At 41.2% G+C, this 21,812-nt stretch overlaps 2 protein-coding genes across 3 annotated transcripts; one reads left to right on the top strand and one right to left on the bottom strand.

The window, feature by feature from the left end:
• Positions 1-4,027: 4,027 nt before the first annotated feature.
• On the bottom strand, positions 4,028-12,903 carry LOC135584294 (uncharacterized). Of its 2 annotated transcripts, none has more exons than XM_065121047.1 (15): positions 12,746-12,903; positions 12,167-12,606; positions 11,905-11,982; positions 11,751-11,806; positions 9,828-9,947; positions 9,650-9,720; positions 9,318-9,411; positions 8,895-9,107; positions 7,588-7,842; positions 5,571-5,679; positions 5,102-5,169; positions 4,749-4,818; positions 4,580-4,654; positions 4,385-4,476; positions 4,028-4,302 (listed from the first exon to the last, which is right to left on the bottom strand). In XM_065121047.1, the coding sequence occupies exons 2-15, from the start codon at positions 12,464-12,466 to the stop codon at positions 4,221-4,223; spliced, it is 1,683 nt and encodes a 560-aa protein (XP_064977119.1). In that variant the 5' UTR covers positions 12,467-12,606; positions 12,746-12,903; the 3' UTR covers positions 4,028-4,220. The 2 variants fall into 2 exon arrangements, with proteins under 2 accessions (XP_064977119.1, XP_009413723.2); XM_009415448.3 differs by having other exon boundaries at positions 12,167-12,665; positions 12,746-12,894.
• Positions 12,904-14,742: 1,839 nt separating this feature from the next.
• Positions 14,743-17,192, top strand: LOC135619233 (phenylalanine ammonia-lyase-like). Its single transcript, XM_065121046.1, has 2 exons — positions 14,743-15,122; positions 15,443-17,192. Exons 1-2 carry the CDS (start codon positions 14,743-14,745, stop codon positions 17,190-17,192), a joined length of 2,130 nt encoding a protein of 709 aa, XP_064977118.1.
• The last annotated feature ends 4,620 nt before the right edge of the window (positions 17,193-21,812 follow it).

Here is a 21,812-nt window from a genome sequence, read left to right as displayed (position 1 = left end):
GTCTTTCAAGAGGGAATCTTTTGGCGACGCGTGTCACAGGATCAGGTGTCTGTACCGTTGGATTTGACGTCTTCCAAGAGGGAATCTTTTGGCGACGCGTGTCATTAATTCCACCCCCGATCTTTTGGTCCGATGACGGAATTCTCGACGCGACCGCGTCGCCTATTACTCGCCGATCCGGACGATTCGGCGACTCCGCGCTTCCTTCTGCGAACTCCGCCTCCGTGTTTATCTCTTTTTACAACACTGCCACTGACGTCTTCCCAGCGTGCAAAACTGTGGCTTTTGCCTACGATTTTTTTCCGAGTTTCCATGAATAATATATATAAGTCAGACAAAATCAAGCATGCATGCAATAGAGATTACTAAACAATCGACAGAAGCAGCATGCAATCGATTTCTTCCGGCTTCGGCGAAGACTGTTGCTTTGGAAATGTTGGGAAGCTGCTGCTGATGCGACCTGTTCGCTCCAAGATTCTCGCTGATGAAGATGACAACAAAACGCAGCACTGGATTCTAATCCCGTGAGCTGCATGCATCATGAAGGCGGCCAACCACAGCTTGCCGTGTTGCGCTAAACGGACAAGATGAAACAGGAGGACATCAAAGAAATCGACTGATGGAATCAATCCATCCATTTATCGAGCTGTTGTCGTCTTCCACCGATGCCTAATGCCTCGGAACGAGTTCAAGCTCATTCCAGGGTTTGATGTTGTTGCGGACGAGCCTCTGCTCGCTTTGCTGACCGGACCGGTGGGAGAAGTGCGGCGATTAATGGAGGAGGGGATCGGCGACGAATCGATTCCGAAGGAGACAGATTTGGTGGATCCCGCGGCGGGGGCGGCGGGGGCGGAAGACGACAGCCCATCTCCGATGCCTTAGCGTCAACGCGCACCGCCCCCGCGGTCGTCCCCGCTAACGTTGCGCCCGTCGGTGGGCCACACCCCGGTCATTATCTATCCACAAATTGCCGTGGTGGGTTCGGTTTGACAGCTACGAGACGAATGCGTCAGGCGCAGTCGAGCCACGTGGGAAGGACGCCATGCGTCGGCGCCACGGCCCGCGCGTCGCGCCATGAGTGGAAGAAGGCCCAGCCCCGCGGGAATCCCCCGTTCCCGTCGGGCCCGTCCCCGGGAATCTCTGTCCCTCAGTTGCGTTGCTCCGCCGGCACCCCATAGTTCCGATAATTTCCTGGATAATTTAATCCAATCGAATCCAAAGAAAAAAGAACACAAATAGAGTTGAGATTCATCAGAGCTCCACGTCAATTTACAGAGAACAAGTCGATCGTGAAACAACGACAGCAGAACAATCTGTCCTCTTCCGATCGATGACTCGAGTAGAACAAGACTTCTGAGGTCATGCTTATCCGAAAGGATTTGTCGCTTAAATTAAGAAGACTTCGGCTGCTGTGCTTCGGACATAGCGTCGAATTAAGATCACATGAATTCATTGGTTGGCGTAGAATAAATCGGGAAAGATTCATTCGTGTACCAACAAATGATGATGCATTTTCTTCCTCGGGTCAGGAGTCAAAAACAAAAGGGTTCCTTCACATCACAGTGGAGTTTAGTCTATCTTATCTTTCACATAATTTTTCGGTGTTAAAGAACCCCGCACCGGTAGGTGGGTTGGATGCGTTTGCATGAGCGTCATCTGCCGTCATGCCCAAGAACAGGAGTTAGGATGGTCTTTGGATCCAAGATGGTTTGTCGAGGAGAGAAAAAAGTCAACCAGGATCATGTGGTCCTTCACTAGCTCAAATGGCTGGGCCAGTTGTCTCGCCATCCGTGATCGATGAAGCTGTTCACCTGCCTTTGACCAGTATATGAAATGCAAATCTTAGGAACATCGACTCGTGGACACAGAAATGGAAATCTTAAACGTACATGCACGCTGTGTCGGGTCAACCCAGTGGTAGGTTTTCTGCATGCAGCAGCAGCAGCAGCACCTCATATGAACACCCATTCTCATCTCCTGGTGCGGCGGCGCAAGCGTGGGCGATCTGATCATTGGGATCGATGTCGGCAGTGACTTCCTCCATCAGCAACTCGAACACGTAGTACATGAAGCGGTTGATTTGTTTAGGGGTGGGGGTGGGGGTGGGGAGAGGGAGATGAGCTGTTCATGTGCGGAGGCCGGTGGGGTGTCGTCCCAAGAACACGGATTCCGGCCTCGATGCACTCCACGGCCTGCACGCCAACACCGGGGACATGCACACGTGAACGCACTCATCATACCCCCGTCTCGGTGGCTGTGAATGAGTGCAGCCAAGCTCGTCAAGCGTCCATTGCGTTGGCTGTCTCTCCACTCAGTCTGTCTCGTTGGGGATTGAGATCATCGATGTGCCGATGGCTTCTTTCTTTCCATCTTTTCTTCTCTCTTTTAGAAGACGATAATGGCAACGCTAACTAAATATATGTCAATACATTTTTCTCGTCTCATTGTCTCTTTCGATTAAGCTTTTCTAAGGATAAATCTCATAAAAGAGTCGACTGACATTTGGGTTGGTGTTGGTATCAGTCGATCGACAATCAATCACTGTAGCTGATGTTAGACATCAACTCCCATTGCATTAAAGGAGAAAAGGGAAGCGCGCCACGCCACTCCACTCCGAAGCAAGCTTTTTCATGTGCATCTCATGAACAGAAGCTAAGCTGCTGTGTGTACTTTCTGCAAGAAGCTCGCACTGGAATCATTGGTGATCATGGTCAGCTGCCACCAAGTGGCTTTCATCTGATTCAGCGCCGGCACGCACACACACATACAAGCTTTTGCAAGAAGTAAATGCCAGATCTGTCATATGCTGTGATGATTAATTGTCTTCAGGCAACAACACCATTCATTGCCTCAGGCTGTCTGACAAGATTGGGGAGGCAACCACCATGTCATGCAACGGAGCTCAAATGATCTTCAAGTTGCCTTCTTTTCCACCATCCACACCATCTTTGCCTTTTTCCTCACCGGCAACAATATGTATGTATGTATGTAAGAATTTGGTGTTACATTGAGTAGCTAACAGAGAAATATATGTTGGCACAGAAGCTCATCAGTTTCAAGAACACACTTCCATGTGCTAAACTTCAATCTTTAATTAGCTCAAGAAATCCCAACAGCTAAGCCTCATATTGGTTACAGGGGGCAGGGCAGGCCACAGCAGCCCACATTGACTGGGGTTTTCTCCATGCAGTCTTGACTTTGTGATCACCACACATAGTTAATCCCCAGAAAACAGTGGCCCCAAACTAGCTTATTAATTGTGATCTTTAAGATGGCCAGTGTGCAAGAGGGGGGCGCAACGAGAATAAGTAGAGTAGAGAAGACATGGTCCCAAAGCCATCACTTGGGATTGAAGACGATTTGATCTTGGGTTTGCCGAGTTTAGCTCGACAAGCCCAATGAATTGGAACCATTTGTTTGTGTGTGATTAATTACTCGAGACATGAGACAAACTTTAGGTGCAGGTAAACGGTCGCATAGGCTTTGGAGCTGACCACATACAAGCTTGGGTGGGGAGGGAACACAATTTTGGATGTTGGTGAGATAAATTATTAACAGTTTTTGTTAGCCATAATACTGTGTAATATGCAGGATAGAAAAGCTTACAAGAAACAGAGGACGGACACAGTAAATTCTACATGGCAAGCAAAGTTTACCTGCTTAAAGATATCCCCTAGTATTTCGGAGACACCACTGACAGGTTTACAACTAGGCCTTGATGCATACCAGTAGCACTTGATGAACATTGAAACGGAGAACATTGTAGGAAGAATAAATGAGAAGTGGCCGCAGAACATGTTCCTTTGACAAACACAAGGATAATGTTGGCCAAAAGTTATGGCTCCTTTCTTCCTGAATGCTCAAGAAATTGTGACCAAGTCTGTAGAATTGCTGTTATGATGATATCATCTCAGAGATGCCATCTTTCTGGAAAAGTAATAGTCATTGCGATCAAATTTCTGATTCAGGTCAACAAAGCAGAGATTGCTAGGACCAAAAACATGCAGCACTTCTGCAAACACTAGTATATCATAACCAATACCCTTTATTTGTCATTTCAGATGGTTCATAACAAGAATTATAGCCTTCAAAACATCATGGGAGGTGACTCGGGACGTTTAAAAATACCTTTGAACAAACTAAATTACAAAAAGAAAAAGAAAAGACCGAGTTGTGTACACGACAATGCCAAAGCAGAAAAGCCCATGGAATGAGTCTGATCATGCAGGGGTTCGTTGATATATGTACTTTGTTCTTGGGTCCACGATGAAGCCCTTACCCCCATTCACCTCGAGGTCATGCCTGCACAGATCAATTCATCAACTGACACAATTTTCATTTATGAACTGAAAACTGGAAACCAAGGGAGTCTTCGGGCACTCACTGGAAGACGAAATCAGGGATGGTCAGCTGCTCACGAGGAACATATCTAAACAGTTGCAAGAGTCGATCTACATAAACAACTTTCTTCCATACCTAAGAAGCACACGATTATTGAAAAGATACTAAGTATAACGTGAACACAATAAGCTATCATATTTTACTAATAAAGAGAGGAGCTATGCATGCCAAGAAATACCTCTCCATCTACAAAGAGCTGCAAAGCAAAGACCGCTGTCCTCAACCCCAGTGTTGGATGCAAAACATATATAGCCTGCAACATTATGGAAATAGCATTATAAGAAGCCTGAACATGGTAACAACTCCAGTCAGCTGAAAATTTGAGTACTCGAGCTAAAAATAGATACATGTAAGTTACGCTTGTGCTTCCGACCGAGTATCTGTTGTAAGCGCTTCATCCAACCTAAATCCGGTTGCCTGTGTAGTAGCATCACACATGAGACCGTTGAGAAGAAGAGGTGAAACTAGGCAAATAGCCAATGATTCAACTATCTGCAAGCTTGATGTAGGCACTAAGTGAGCTGAGCATATTGTGAACTAGCATGGGTGTAGGAAATCAACCAGGAGCTCTTGTTGTTCATACAACTAGTAAGACACAACAGTTGATATTTTCAGAGGCATTACTGTCATCAGTTTCTTTATGGAGCATGTGAGTATAATCTCTTGGGATTCAAACATCCTCAAGTGATACCATACTTACACTTGTAAGGAGGCAGCAGAGTGAATGTAGACAATGCTATAAGGCTTCTGAATCAAGGGTTCAAACTCCTGCAAGAAGAATATTGCTTTATTCCGAAAGGCATAATCACAGCAAAGAAAATCTTGCAAAGAACTCCATGTAAGCACAGACTGTGTTTAACCATGAGACTGAAAAACTACAAGAAGACTAAATATGATATCTCGGCAGATGGCTGAACAATCTACCATGAGCTCTCTATGGTGATCATACTTTTTCTAATACTAAATTATTTACCCAAAATTACCAAATTATTGGAATAATTATATGAAAAATGTAACATATCAGTCACATAAGATGATTATGATGATAAAGGACTTATTTTAATTACTAATAATCACCCAGAAAATAATTTGCACATTCTTAAATTCATATGGTCATATTATATACATGAAAACAAACCCTGAAAAGCAACTTCTTTATAACTCAATACCTTTATAACATACAGGACAAAGCGTTCCAGATCAAGGCATCGCAAAAGGAAGTGAGCTCCTATAACAACCATCACAGGCCGCCCCTCACTGTCGACACCACCACGGTAACTGAAATTCATACATAAAAGTAAGATCAACAATATGGAGAAGGCGTACATAATGAAAAAAAAATCACATTCAATCACCAGATTAAGTTCATAAATATTCATTAAAAATGTCTAGAGAAGTGAACATAAACAACAAATGAAGTATGCTATAGTCTGTGACTTTTAGATCTGTACAACTATTTCTTCTGTTATCATTAGTGTCAATTACTCACTTCAAGTTATCTCCTCTATAGGTCCTTGGCCATGTTTTCCCAGTTTAACTTTTCTTTTCCAAAAACGCTAATACTTGTGTCTCTTATAGAGGAGTTGAAAAAGAGATGCAATCTGATGGATAGATGGCATCCCAAGTATGATCAGTTGTGTCAAATGTTATTAGATGTCCAAAAAGTAGTATCTAAACAAAACCTTACAAAAAGTCAATGGATAAAAAAAGTGAAATTAACAAATAGAAGTGGCTTTCATTAAATTTTCCAAGAAGGTAGCACCTGGATTTAATCTCTGACATAAATCCTAGGCTAGTTTGTTCTGATATGTTCTGATGTTACCTGTCTCGAATAAATTTACCTTGGAATTAAACTTGGACCTACTTGAGATGATTCGCATCTAGTTGATAACTGGGTAAACTTTTGTTGAGCCTTCTCAGATTTTTGAATTATGATCTAAATCTTAAATAATTTCTGTTCCATCTCATGCATGATTTGCAACAGAAAAATATGATAGTCATACAAAAACAATAATAAATAACTGCTACAAAGGTGACTTTATAACCAGACACTCTTAAGATACAGCAGTGGCTACCAGCATCTATAATGATTAATAGGCCAATTATTAAGAGCAACTGCTATGAAACACATTTTAAAGGGAGCCAAATATAAATTTATATTCTATCATCATGCGGAGATTCATATTCGTCAAATGGATAATCATTGTGGTACATATCGAGTAGTTCAATCTCATTTCTAGTCAAAGTTCATAACATCATCAACATCTTTCTGGAACTAAAAAAAGGATTCCTCGGTCTTCTGAGCAAGGATATGATGTAAATTTACAGAGCAGATACATATTCCCTTAGACACACTCGATAGCAAAAATTTCCTTGGTCAGCAGAACTACAATTCGTCTAGTTGCCAGAATAACAATGGCTAGGGAACCAAGTGAACACAATTATAAGAATCTCAAGAAAAAGCTCAGTAGATTTCTTGTTACTCTTGGTAGACAATATGTATTATCTTCTCACTAGTCACTGATCACTACTCGGAGTTTATCATTGGTGCAATGACATCATCCAAAGCCGTAAGCAAGCAACATGGACATATGTAAGAAAAAAGATCATTTGCAACATGACCAACAAATACAAAGAACACGCCAATCATTGAACAAGACAAAATGCATTGGACCCATCATGGGCTTCTGAAAATAGGGTTTAGAATGGAAAGTCAATAAAGGACTCTTAGATAATCAACTTGCATAAAGCCACTCTTGAGATTTTTTTTTCTAATGCTGTTATGTTTAGTAACAGAGTGGCTTGACAAGAAATAATTCAAACACTGATAAACAATATTTCTATCCATATGAAAATACTAAGTAAAAGAGCAACTAGAACATGAGGCAGAAGATCCACAGAATCTATTTGGTTCTTGCATAAAACATGCCAACACTTGAAGTTGGTGCAAAGTCATAAATGCATCAGCAATTAACATAAGAACAATCTAACAGATCTCAGCTTTACACCTTTTTCTGAATGAAAAAACAAGTTATATATTGCTATATACCCATTAAGTTCTACATGGCATAGTCCAAAGAAACTAATAATGAGACAAACCTATTATTAGCAAGAGTTGAACTAATAATGAGAAGGCCCTTTTACTTGCATAACAAGTGGGTTCTATATGTATAAAAAAATACTTACACTATCTTCATTTCTGCAATATCTGAAAGATTAAGAGAATTAGCTTTTGCAAGATATCTGGAATGGAGTGAGTATTCTTCAGCAGCGGATAATGGAGGGCCACCAAGATCACCAAATCCAAGAAGCTTAGCACAATTGAAACCACTTTGTGTTTGGGCAGACTTTTCCTGTTGCTCTTTCCTTCTTTGGTCAGGATCTTTAATCAATGACATAAATGCAGGATCCAGGTATGACTCCAAGCTGAAAGAATTCTTGCTGAAAGAATACAGCTTAGTAAAAACAAGCAAAATCACCCTCATAATGTGTATAGTAAAATATTCCTCCCTTTTTTTTATTCCAGCAAACAGCAGTGTCCTGGAACTTTCAGAAAATGAAGCCCAACCACCTCAATCCTCCAGGTCCCAAACATGAAAAAGAAAAGGACCACACAGATGCAGAAGAGGCTCCAAAAAATTGCTAAAGAAAAACCAAAAGTAAAAAAGAGAAAACTACAGAAAAGAAGATTAAAAAATGCTACAAGAAGAGGCCTCCTTTTATCTCCAGCTGCTTCCACCATCTTAAAGCAAAAAAAGGCTAAAAACTAGTGAAGCAAACTTATTCCTTTGTCACATAAGTACACTAAGAAAAGGAAGAAACAAAGTGTGAAGCAACAACTAGTGAGCATTTTATTGAGGTAATCCATAATCCTGTATGTATCACAACCATCTGATGTTTTTAAAGTTCCATTACCATGCAAGTTAACCATGTCAATTGAGGATGTTCAGTAGAAGAATAAGATTCCATACTTGCTAAATCTCTAGCTTGTTAAAATATTCTACTGCAAAGAGTAGAATGAAAAAAAGCCTTTAAAAGTTATTAGTCGACAACCTGTGTGTGTTGCTACCATTTACAAAAATAGTGCCATAGGAGGCAGCCAAACGCATATACTCTTTTCTTTATACACAACAAAAGGATGGAAGCGGATCAAGGAAGCATGTAGCAGATGAAGGATGTATGCAGACTTTACCATTAGCAGAACTGACTTAATGCATGAACTGTGAAACATAAAGCATTAGACACATACAATGTATAACAGAAGCCAGTTGTGTTTTTCCTCATTATCTGGGCCCTCCATTGCTGACAAAGGTACAAAGGCCCCCTTGTCCATGCATGCATGTATATGTCACTCTAGGTTCAACTATAATGTTCTGATTTGGTTTCTAGGTCTATAAGGAACTTCAGTGATCTTTGCATCTGTTATCACAGATGTGAGGTACACTAATAAAGTCACAAAACATATGAATAGATGGTTTTTAGCTTTAACTAACCGTCTCAATGTCAGTCCAACATCGGAGACTGGAAGATCCAACGAGGCTGTTGAAGGTTTTGGAGTAGATGCAGATACTGCAGGCAAAGGTTTTATTCTGATTTTCCTTTCATCAATAATTGTCTCACCATTCTCATCTCCGACATCAGCTGGAAGTTTTGAAACTGCAATCTCTTCTTCAAGCTTGTCTCTCGGAAAGTAAAGTGGAAGCAACCTTCATAGTGCATTGAAGTCAAAGAAAGGAACACAGAAAGATCAATTAATGTTACAACATGTAAGGAGGAACCTTGACTGCCCTTTACTATGTCTGCCATGAAAGTTAAATGAAAGAGTATGGATATGTCATCTGATGTTATCATACATATTATCCAAGTTCCCAGATCGATATGTTTATAACAAGCTTGTAGCTTTTAGAAGTAGGTACCTTTTGTATATTTCCGTGTCTGATGATGTGGTGGTACAGAAAACAACTGCAGTGATTTTGTCTTTCTGCTTCTCCAAAAACCGCCTAACAGTCCCTATACAACTCACAAAGATAAATAATTAGCATGAACAAATTGTTTACAAAGAAAGCACCATAACTGAAGCAACATAGAGCAATCATTACCCCATGTGCATGCCTCATCACATATAAGAATATGAATGTAAAAGAAAAAAATATGAATATAAATGTCATGAACTGATTTCACCACAAGGACTTGTTTATGTTAATTGCTAAATAGGATATCCCACTGTCAAGGAGTGTGCATTACGCACTTATTGCAACATGTGCGGCCGGTTCACGAGGATAGTTTTTGGCCTCTGTATATATACAACCAGTGGCAATGCTGCATGAGGATGTTAAAGGATGTTTAGTTTGACATATTAAATGTAGGCGAACACTGAAGAATATCTACAACATTCCACTTTAATACTTGCAATCTACAAAACCTACCTTTGCAATCCATTCTCAATTAGGAGCTCCAAACAAGAACGATAGCAGTGACTAAGAGCATTTTCTGCAGCTGTATGGTACTTGACAGCATACTTAGGGCCAACTGTATGAATAACCTTCCTGCAACATCACAGCAAATATGCTTTCCAGGTCAACACAATCACAAGTCCGTTGTACATAGGAAAATTTAGAACTGAAAATGCATACAAGCATCATGAGTTGCTTCATAATATATATATTCACCAAAGCTTAGATTAAGAGATAATCAAATGTTCGACAAAAGCTATTACAAAAAACCTTTATAACTTTGTATTTACTCCAAAAATCTGACTCATAAAGCACAGAAATTGCCTGAGTGTTCTCTCTGACACAATTACCTTATAGTATAGTGAACTCTTATCTCATTACCTCAAGGGTAATCTGCCGCAGCTCAATCAGATGCCACACCAAATTTCATTATGAAATGAGTACAAGTCACCAACAAGTTGCATCCCATAAGGGCACAAATACAAAGATGAAAGAAGCCAAGCATAGTGCACATTAATGGACTGGCTGGTGAATAACATGCCATTGTAGGAGCAGCATGGGAATCATGTGCGTGTTTTAACCCATGTCACTGATAATGAGCAGAGAAGCACCCTTTATAGCAAGACATGGACTGTTTAGCATGCATGGGAGTGTGTTTTCTGATAGTAGAACGATGACATGAGTACACAAAAGCATAGAGAATTTTTGGGAAAAATTACATACCACTTTCCAAGCTTAGAACAATACGTTATTTGAAAAAACAGCAACTATAACAATTTAAACATTAACCCTTCAATAGACTTATCACACCTAATGTTCCTTGTTGATATGTTTCTCCACATCCTGCTTTTTTTTGGGTTCTCATTTATCCAGGTTCACGCCAGAAGACAGTGGACATGATGTAACTAGACTGGATAAAAATAATTACAAATAATTAAATTGAAGCAGATGTAAGAGTGAAGCAACAGTGGTAGTCATGTAGAAGAGTGACTCAATTAACTGGAATGCTAGTCAATTAGATGTGTCCTTTATGTCAATTTGTCAAACAATAACCAAGGACATGTATACGAAAGAATGCTGTCTGCGTATGCACAAGTGTGCTTGCGTGTATGCTTGTCTTTGTGTGCATAGCAGGCCTCCAATTGGGGCATTGTCACTACAACTATGCAAAAATGCTCTCTTCTTTTCTCCAGAATTTCTCAGACCCAGAGTGCTTATTTACAAACCATAAAATACAACTATAGGTAAACGAAAAAGCATTGTTGCTATTAGACATGAAATATAAAGGCTTAGCACTTCATAGAAACACATATGGCACCATCTCATCAATTTCAGATGTGGGTCCAGGCATGCTAGGTTCAATAATTGATTCCTTACGTGTTAAATCCAGCATCCACAAGCATCAGTACATAGAGGAAGAGGTGCATAACTTATATAACATGTTCTTTCTTTACTGACAGTGTGTTAATCACAGTGAGCATTTTCTTAATCACTAGATAAGGAAATAAGTTCGATGAAAATACCCAACCAATTCTATCAGAATTTGTTGTTGTGAATTGTGATGATATAATTATGACATTGGAATGGCTTTGTCAATGTATACATCGTAACACAAAATCACTCAACATGAGCAACTTTTACACAAAGAAAATTACAACAATCAATAGATAACAGAAGTAGCCATGTTGATGCATGGACAATATTTTGGCAGCACTATCTTCAAAAAGGAATTTATGAACCAAGAATTGATTCTACTTATCTTGTGATCTTAAATCTGCAGATTAAGGTATAACATAATATTGACTAGACAAGATAATATAATTGGAATAACATAGTTAATGATGAGCTTTTATTTCAGAAGCATGCATTCTCATGCTAGACAATGATAACACCAACCTAGCAGGGAGATCATATGCATTGGTAATTTTAGCCATCCCAGTTCGGCAACCGCCCTGTAAAAATCATACCAAGCTAATGACTATAAATTCAAGGAATAAAGGAACTCAATTTAAATGCAGCCAGTAGGATGACTCATGATTTTACCACATACCAATGACGCACATTCCTCTGCAAGACCTGGGCCAGCAGCAACATGCAAACCAGGGCTGCTATGTGCTTCATCCAAGCTCTACAAGGTAATTTAAACAACGTCAACCCTACATCCTCCAGAAAAGTTCATTAGCTATTCATGAATGTCATATAGTCCAAACCCGGTCCATGAAGAAGAAAACACAAAGATAGAAAGAAGGATCATCATCTAAAGCTAGAGAAATATTTCTAACACGGAAAGCAACACCAAATTCTACTCTCACCTCATTAGTGGAATTCACGACTGCATCAACCTCCAAATTCCATGGGTTGCCACGCCAAAGATAAATCTTCGAATTGATTTCGTGATCCACAGGGAACCTCGATGTCACCCCGGAGTCAGCTCCAGAAGGCGACGTCAGAGGATCCGAGAAGTAGGAGAACGGCGACGAAGAATCCCCGCCGCCATAATACCTTTGGTCCGCATCGCTCCACCTCGGCACCTGATCGAGCGTCACCACCACATCTCCGCTATCCGACGCCATCCCGCCGCGCGTGGCGCTCGTGGCCACGCTCCGGTACATCTCCCACGCCTCAAAACTCAATGTTTGTGCCTTGCCTCAACGAATTCCCTCAGATTTAGGCAAGAAAACCCTTAAAAGATCGGATTTGGTAGCCGTTTCGAGTCCCAACGCAAGGAATCCAAGGGTTAACTCCAGATTTTCTAAAAAGATCACGAAAACGCATCAATCTCAAACCATTGACACGCCTCTCGCCGAAACCCTAAATTGAAAAGAAAAGGAATAGAAAAGCATGAAAGAATCAGATGACAAGAAAAATCCCAGGAAACTCCAAGGCGCTACCTTGGGAGTCGATCGTATCTCCGATATGCACGAGAATCCGGAGAGTTCGCGTGATGACACCAGATCGGAGCTGCAACTACGCGAGGGATCGAAACGGAGACCAGCGTAAATAGTCTTTGGCTGGGGGAAGAGATGTTAGAGGCGGAACCGGGTGGCCCGGAGCGATAGATGGCGCGGCTTCGCAGGGCTGTGTGATCGATACTTTCGCCTACTCGTTTATTCGGTACACCAAAGTATACCTGCTTACCGCTTGCAGCGAACGGTGGCGCACCACGTTAGCTCCACGTGAGCTTCGTTGTCGCCTCCATTCACTGCGAAGGTATGGGAATGGGTCGCAGCTGGTACTGTTTCCGAGCTAATGTGAGTCGACTTGTACAGCGTGGCAAAAAGATGTGGGACCCTGGAGAGTGGGTCATCTTAATCATTGATCGCTAATAATTTTATGAACCCACGGTCGCATGAATAGGTGGATCGGTGAACAATACGTCATATATTTGCACGTTATATGTTGTTAGAAATTAAATTATTATAAAACTCTTTGTGTTTTGGGGCATAAATAGATTATTTACTTGTTATTAATCATAATAAATAAATATTACTATTTTTAGTTTATTCCTGCATAATATTTTTTTTTTTTTTTCTAAAAGATGATTATCTTTAGTTTTCACCTTTACCTCATCACTCCCGTATATTGCCGAGATCGCATGAAGGAGTCCGGAGTCATGTTCTAGGTAAAGAAAGCTTTACATCCTCTTTAGTTTTCATGCTCTTTCTTTATGTTTATTTTTATCGTTTATCGTTTACTGAGGAAAAATAAAAAGAAAAAAAATTCAAGCCTATTTTTAAGTGTCTTTTAGTCTCTGGTCTGTTAACATTACATTAATGAATCATGGATTCAAAATGTTTAAATCTAATTTGACAAAGAGCATTCATGATACTATTATAAATAAATTTAATTTAATTTCGATGGGAGAACAAATCAGAATATTACAATATTACTTGATATAGATCAATAGTCCATTTTAAGTCTCTTATTTCATGAGAAATAAGACGATTAAATTAGATAGTCAAATAGTTGTAAATCTCATATTCTTACTTGCTACACTATGTGTAGTTTGATGGTGTTACCTTCATCTAGTGTTGTATCTGCTGATCGTGTGCATGGAGATTTCACGGAGGATAACCACTTGAAATATATCGTTTTCTTATTTCAGAAAAAGAAATTATCAGATGAGTCTATATTCCACAACCTGTCTAATGTAGTACCATTGATTCCTTGTTTACTCGAGGAAATTATCGTCAGTAAGTTAGTGACAGCTTTAGATCTTTGAAGTGTATCTCACCAATGTCCTTCTTCTTCTTCTTCGCAGTCATCTCAAGTTTAAATCCTTGGCTGGTGGAGGCTTTCCTGTTGGAGGCAGCATAACATCCTAATTGATGTGTCGTGTATGATCAATGTAGATTTTGATATCCTTTTGTACTTATGCACCACATCTGTAATAATATTGATTGAATGGTCTCGAGAATTTTAATGAACTCCAGAGCAGAATATAGTTTGGTAGAATTTGGACTTTGCTTCTGCTCTCTCTCTCTCTCTCTCTCTCTCTCATCAAGAGATTTAGCCAGCAATCTTTAGTTGCAGTCTGAAAGTGCTTTGCCTAGGAATTGCAGCTGTGGTCAACTTCTCACCCCTGAGCAGTGTATCTAATTTAATTTAGTGGAACTCCCAAACGGCTGGGAGAAGCTGCCCGAATTAGGAGTGCATGCATTTCCATTTTCTCGCCCCTTACTAGCGTATCTAAACTTGGTCTGTGGAACTTCCTCCAGACCACCAGGATCATCTGCTCTTGATCCATCCAACGGTCCAGAGCTTATGCCGATTACAACCTTCCCACCACTCCTCTCTCTTTTAAGCCTTCCCTTGCCACCTCTCTCCTCAAGAGAAATAGCACTTCTCTCTCTCTCTCTCTCGCTCTCTGCTCTTTGTGCTTCTGACAATGGAGGTTGAGAATGGCGTCGGCAACGGCCCGTGCATCAAGGCGGACCCCCTGAACTGGGGAGCCGCGGCCGAGGCGATGACCCGGAGCCATCTCGATGACGTCAAGAGGATGGTGGAAGAGTTCAGGCAGCCGCTGGTGAGACTCGAGGGCGCGACGCTCAACATCTCCCAGGTGGCGGCTGTCGCGATGGCGGCGCACTCGAGTGCGGTGAGGGTGGAGCTGTCGGAGTCTGCGAGGGACAGGGTGAGCGCCAGCAGCGAGTGGGTGATGGACAGCATGACCAAGGGCACCGATAGCTATGGAGTCACCACCGGGTTCGGTGCCACCTGCCACAGGAGGACCAGGGAAGGAGGAGCCCTCCAAAGGGAGCTCATCAGGTGATTTACCTCTTCTCTCTATATCTACCTCGTCGGCTTAGGTACCTAAATAAGGAAGGACAAAAAAGGTTGAATAAGGATACTTTGCCGCTACATCGATCGAATTTGGCTACATGTGTTTGGTTCTTCACGCTAGTTGTGAACTTGCATTCAGGCACTTGTGAACGTGAATGCATTCATGGAGCGGCTACATTAACGAGCTAGTTGTGAACTTGCATCCATGCATCGGTCGAGTTCGGTGCTTCGCGCGATGCTTAAGATTCTCCGCATGTGATTGGTTCGAGAATTTTTTTATGGTCGTCCGATTCTTCGTGATGCAGGTTCCTCAATGCCGGAATATTCGGCTCCGGGTGGGAGTCCGGCCACACGCTGCCGCCCTCCGCAGCCAGGGCGGCCATGCTCGTCCGCATCAACACCCTCCTCCAGGGCTACTCCGGCATCCGGTTCGAGATCCTCGAGGCCATGGCCAGCCTCCTCAACTCCGGCATCACCCCCTGCATTCCCCTCCGCGGCACCATCACCGCCTCCGGCGACCTCCTTCCCTTGTCTTACATCGCCGCCTTGCTCACCGGCCGCCCCAACGCCAAGGCCTTCTGCCCCGGCGGGGAGATCGTCGACGCCGCGGAGGCCTTCCGCCGCGCCGGCATCCCCCGGGGGTTCTTCGAGCTGCAGCCCAAAGAAGGCCTCGCGCTCGTCAATGGCACCGCCGTCGGCTCCGGCCTCGCCTCGGTCGTCCTGTACGAGGCCAACGTCCTCGCCGTCCTGGCCGAGGTCTTGTCGGCCATCTTTTGCGAGGTGATGCAGGGTAAGCCGGAGTTCACTGACCACCTCACCCACAAGCTGAGGCACCACCCGGGCCAGATCGAGGCCGCCGCCATCATGGAGCACATCCTCGACGGCAGCTCCTACATGAAGATGGCCAAGAACCTCCACGAGCAAGACCCCCTGCAGAAGCCGAAGCAGGACCGCTACGCCCTCCGCACCTCCCCGCAGTGGCTCGGGCCTCAGATCGAAGTCATCCGCTCGGCCACCAAGTCCATCGAGAGGGAAATCAACTCCGTCAACGACAACCCCCTGATCGACGTCTCCAGGAACAAGGCCCTCCATGGCGGCAACTTCCAGGGCACGCCCATCGGTGTCTCCATGGACAACGCCCGCTTGGCCCTCGCCACTATCGGGAAGCTCCTGTTCGCGCAGTTCTCCGAGCTCGACAATGACTTGTACAACAACGGCCTGCCGTCGAACCTCTCCGGCGGGCGAAACCCGAGCTTGGACTACGGCTTCAAGGGCGCCGAGATCGCCATGGCTGCCTACTGCTCCGAGCTCCAGTTCCTCGCCAACCCGGTGACCAACCACGTCCAGAGCGCGGAGCAGCACAACCAGGACGTCAACTCCTTGGGGTTGATCTCTTCGAGGAAGACGGCGGAGGCGGTCGACATCCTGAAGCTCATGTCCGCCACCTACTTGGTCGCCCTCTGCCAAGCCATCGATCTGAGGCACTTGGAGGAGAACCTCAAGAAGGCCGTCACGAACACGGTGGGCCAAGTCGCCAAGAGGGTCCTGACCACCGGCGCCGACGGCGAGCTCCATCCCTCGAGGTTCTGCGAGAAAGAACTCATGACGGTCGTCGACCGAGAGCACGTCTTCAGCTACATCGACGACCCCTGCAGCTCGACCTACAGTCTGATGCCCAAGCTGAGGATGGTCCTCGTGGAGCATGCTTTGAACAACGGCGAGAAGGGGAAGGACGCAGGTACCTCCATTTTCCAAAAGATCGCCGAGTTCGAGGCGGAGCTGAAGGCCGTCCTGCCGAAGGAGGTGGAGGCAGCGAGGGCCGCGGTCGAGAACGGTAGCGCGGCCATCGCCAACAGGATCAGGGAGTGCAGGTCCTACCCGTTGTATCGGTTTGTGAGGGAGGAGCTCGGGACTGCATACCTGACGGGCGAGAAGGTGCGGTCGCCGGGCGAGGAGTTCGACAAGGTGTTTGCGGCCATCAACAGAGGGCAGCTGATCGATCCTCTTCTCGAGTGCTTGAAGGAATGGAATGGCGCTCCACTTCCCATTTGCTGAAAGGGAAGCAGGTTTCGGCAGGGCGAGTGCTTTTGTGTTTCCAGTGACCCAAAGCGCTGCAATAATTGGCGATTTGTGCTTCTTCTAATCTATACTGCTGTTTAAATAATTTGAGCAAGCATTCCTGCTTTGAAATGCTGGGGAAGGTGGAGGCGGGGGACAAATTTTTCATCAAAATATTAATTTATTATTAAAAATTAAATATTAATCAGATCGAATTTATACGTGAAAAACCTAATCTACTTTAAACTTTCATTATCATTAATAATGATAATAGATTTATAATAAATCTTTTCTAGAATAACCAGAAGATCATGATAACATTAAGAATATAGATGTTGACTTATTAATAACATGGATTTCATAAAAAAAAAGTCTTTAAATCTCATCGAGTAATTATAACAGAAAAAATAAACTATAAATCGGTATCATTAAGATCGTAATATTTACTGTAATAATTCTTATATAAAATTTGAGTCAATACCAACAAAGTTTAACTGCTTCATCATCTATCAAAATCTCCAAACCTTAACGTTCTCTTTGCTCTTCTCTCTCTCTCTCTCTTATATGTTCCGCCACAGTTTCTTTCACCGTTCGCACCTATTGGCGCACCCCTTAGCCATGCATGCCTCCATTATTTCTCATAAGGAAGGGAACATTGGGCATGACCATCCAAAGATCTCAGCCTCAACAAAACTTTCGATGACCATTTCTTGATTCTAAGCACATAGAAACGCCTCGATTTAGTATGCTAAAATAAAAAGAACTACTGCAATTTAGCATGTCTCAGATTCTAACCTTGGTGATCTTTTACAGACTTCCAAGTGGAATATACATAACTTGCGTCCGCAAAAGCAGAATTAAAGGAAGTAGAAGCATGAAGAGGACGCAAAAGCAGAATTAAAGGAAGTAGAAGCATGAAGAATGAAGAAGAGTTTATGATTCCACACATACCCACTAAAATGATTTGATTCATAGTTATCTAGATAGTTATCATGATTTAGTGGGATGATTTCAATACCATAATCATGATTTAGTGGTTATAGGGTAGTTACAACTAGGTCCTATAAATAGGACCATAGTTCATGAAGTAAGGATATAGAGAGTATGTGCATTTGGTATCTTGTAAGTATTCTTGTCAATCCTTCTGTTTTTAAATACTACATTAATTTTTTTGAATCGAAAGGATTCTTTTTGAATCGAAAGGATTCTTTTACTTGCATCGTAGTATTCTATTTTTTCCTTGCTCCTCCATCCTCAACATTTATGGTATCAGAGCCTAGTTTCAATCTGAACCGGGTATTATGGCTTTCAATGATAATTCCATGTCTCAACCCCTTATCCCCATATTCTCGGACAAATGCTATGAATTTTGGAGTATCAAAATGAAGACTCTATTCAAGTCTCAAGATCTTTGAGACTTAATAGAGAATGGATATGCAGATCCAAATGATGAAATCAGGTTGAGGGAGAATAGAAAGGACTCAAAGGCATTATTTTTCATTTAATAAGCTGTACATGAGACGATCTTCTCAAGAATTATAGTAGCGACAACCTCAAAGCAAGCTTGGTTGATACTTCAAAATGAATTTCAAAGTTCATCAAGGGTGATTACGATAAAACTTCAAACCTTCTATCGTGAGTTTGAAATTTTATTCATGAAAAGCAATGAATCGATGTAAGATTTTTTTTCTCGAGTGACTGAAATTGTTAGTCAAATAAAATCTTATGGTGAACATCTTCCTGATCATATAATTGTTGCAAAGGTTTTAAGAAGTTTAACTCCGAAATTTGATCATATTTTTATCGCAATTGAGGAGTCAAAAGATTTATCTACTTATTCATTTGATGAACTAATGGGTTCCTTGTAAGTAAGGTTGAATAGGTCACTTGAAAAAGGTAAAGAAAAAACATTTTAGGAGTCTTCTACTTCAAAAGAAGACAAAAAATCAAGAGAAATAAAAAATATTACAAGAGTGGAATTCAATGTCACTATTTGATCATATGAAGATATATTGTTGGAAAAGAGAAAAGCAAGCAAGTTATGTGGAGGAAAATGAAGAAAATAGTAAGTTGTTTATGACTCATTCATAAGTTCATGATATCTCAAATGATATTTGGTTTTTGGATAGTGGATGTTTTAATTATATATCATGCATAAAATCAATATTTAGAGATATTGATGAAACTGTAGATAGCAAGTAAATCCAAGTGGAAGGGAAATGAACAATTAAGGTGAAAACAAATCAAGGGAAGGTAAAATACTTTGATAATGTTTTCTTTGTTTATACTTTATCACGTAACTTGTTGAGTGTTGGACAATTGATAGATGATAGATATTCAGTAATATTTGATGATGGTTCATGCACTATTAGAGATAAAAAATCTGATTTGATTATAGTAAATGTTTGCATGACATAAAACAAGATGTTTCTACTTAATGTGTCAAATATTGAAAGACATGCGCTTATAACAATTCAAAAGAATGACTCTAGTTTATGACATTTAAGATATGGACACCTTAACATTAAGGGTTTAAGGTTGTTAAGTAAAAAAGGAATGGTTTTCGGATTACTCAAGATTAATACACTTGATGTATGTGAAAGATCCATTTATGGCAAATAAAATAAAAAATCATTTTCTATTAGAAAAGCATGGAGAGCATTTAATTGTCTTGAATTAATTCATGCTTACTCATGTGGATCTATGAATACAAAATTATTTAGTGGAAGTCAATATTTTTTTATTGTTTATGGATGATTATAGTCGCATGAGTTGGGTATATTTTCTGAAATTGAAATCTGAAACATTTGATAATTTTCGAAAGTTTAAGGCACTTGTAGAAAGGTAAAGTGATAGATATATAAAGACATTTCGGACAGATAGAGATGGTGAATTTTTATCTAATGAGTTTAATTCTTTTTGTGAAGAAAATGGTATTCACAGAGAATTGATAGCACCATATACACTAGAGCAAAATGGTGTAGTTGAGCGTAAGAATCGGACTGTTGTTGAAATGGCAAGAAGTTTGCTTAAAGAAAAACATCTTCCAAATCAGTTTTGGGCGGAAGTAGTTGCAACAATAGTTTATTTGTTGAATATTTCACCAACAAATGTTGTTATGAATCGAACTCCTTTTGAGGCTTGGTATGGTATGAAACCAAGTGTTAGACATTGAAGAAATTTTTGTTGTATTGCTTATGTTTTGGTGAATTTACAAAATCATCACAAGCTTGATGAAAAATCTGAAAAATATATTTTAATTGGTTATTTTTTACAATCGAAAATATATCGATTATATAACCCTGTTAGTGGCAAAGTTATTATTAACAAAAATGTTATGTAAGATGAAAGGGCAAGTTGGAATTGAGAGACCAATAAAGGTGGAACACAAATGTAGATTCCAATAGAACTAGACACTCCATAGAATCAAATGATAGATCCTGCTCTAACAAGTTCACCATCAACCTCATCCAATAGTAGTTCAAATTCTGATTCCTCATATGAAACCCCTCCAAGAAATTTTAGATCACTGACATAAATTTATAACTCAACATTTGCTTTGTTTATTTCAGATCCAACAACTTTTGAGGAAGCAGTTGAAAAGAAGGAATGGAGAAAAGCAATGAAGGAGGAAATCAACTCAATTGAGAAGAATGAAACTTGTAAGCTAATGGATCTACCGAAAGAAAAGAAACCTATTGGATTAAAATGAGTATTCAAAACAAAGTTTAAATACAAATTATTTGGTTTCACTGATAGTGATTGGGCATGAGATTTAGATGATCGAAAGAGTACTTCAAGCAATATTTTTAGCCTCGAATCGAGAGCTATATCTTGGAGTTCTGAAAAGCAAGCAACAACTGGGTTATCGACATCGGAAGCAGAATTTGTAGCCGCAACATCAGCAACTTGTAAAGCAATATGGCTTAGAAGACTTCTTGAAGATCTTCATCAAGAATAAAAAGAAGCAACGGAAATATTTTGTGACAATAAAGCCACAATTGCAATGCCGAAGAATCCAACGTTTCATAAAAGAATGAAGCATATAGAGATTCGCTATTATTTCATCCGAGATCTTATAGCAAGTGGAGCCATAACAATGAAGTATTGTGGAACAGATGAACAAGTTACAGATATCTTCACCAAGTCGCTTCCAGTTCAAAAGCATGTTTATTTTATGTCGTAAATCGATGTATGCAAGTATGAATCAAGGGGGAGTGTTGAGATTTGATTCATAGTTATCTATCTAGATAGTTATCATGATTTAGTGGTTATAGGATGATTTCAACAACCACCTCAATCATGATCTAAAAGTTATAAGATGATTTCAATAATTATCAGATTTAGTAGTTATAGGTGGTTACAACTAGGTCCTATAAATAGGACCATAGTTCATGAAGTAAGGATATAGAGAGTGTGTGTTGAATCTCGGATTTTGATGATGAAGTCAATTGTCATTTGTTGTCTAATCTATGTGTTGAGATAAGTGTGCAGGATTAACTACGATAAAAGTTAGACAAGCAGCAGGAGTTGCGCCGGAGTCAAGTTCATGATCACGTTGGGAGTTCGAGAGTTCGACGGAAGTTCAGACGGTCGTCGGAGGTTCTGCGAGAACAT

The sequence above is a fragment of the Musa acuminata genome, chromosome BXJ2-8 (assembly GCF_036884655.1).
Source record: "Musa acuminata AAA Group cultivar baxijiao chromosome BXJ2-8, Cavendish_Baxijiao_AAA, whole genome shotgun sequence".
In the NCBI taxonomy this organism is placed as follows: Eukaryota; Viridiplantae; Streptophyta; class Magnoliopsida; order Zingiberales; family Musaceae; genus Musa; species Musa acuminata.
This window is presented reverse-complemented; position numbering and strand designations above follow the sequence as displayed.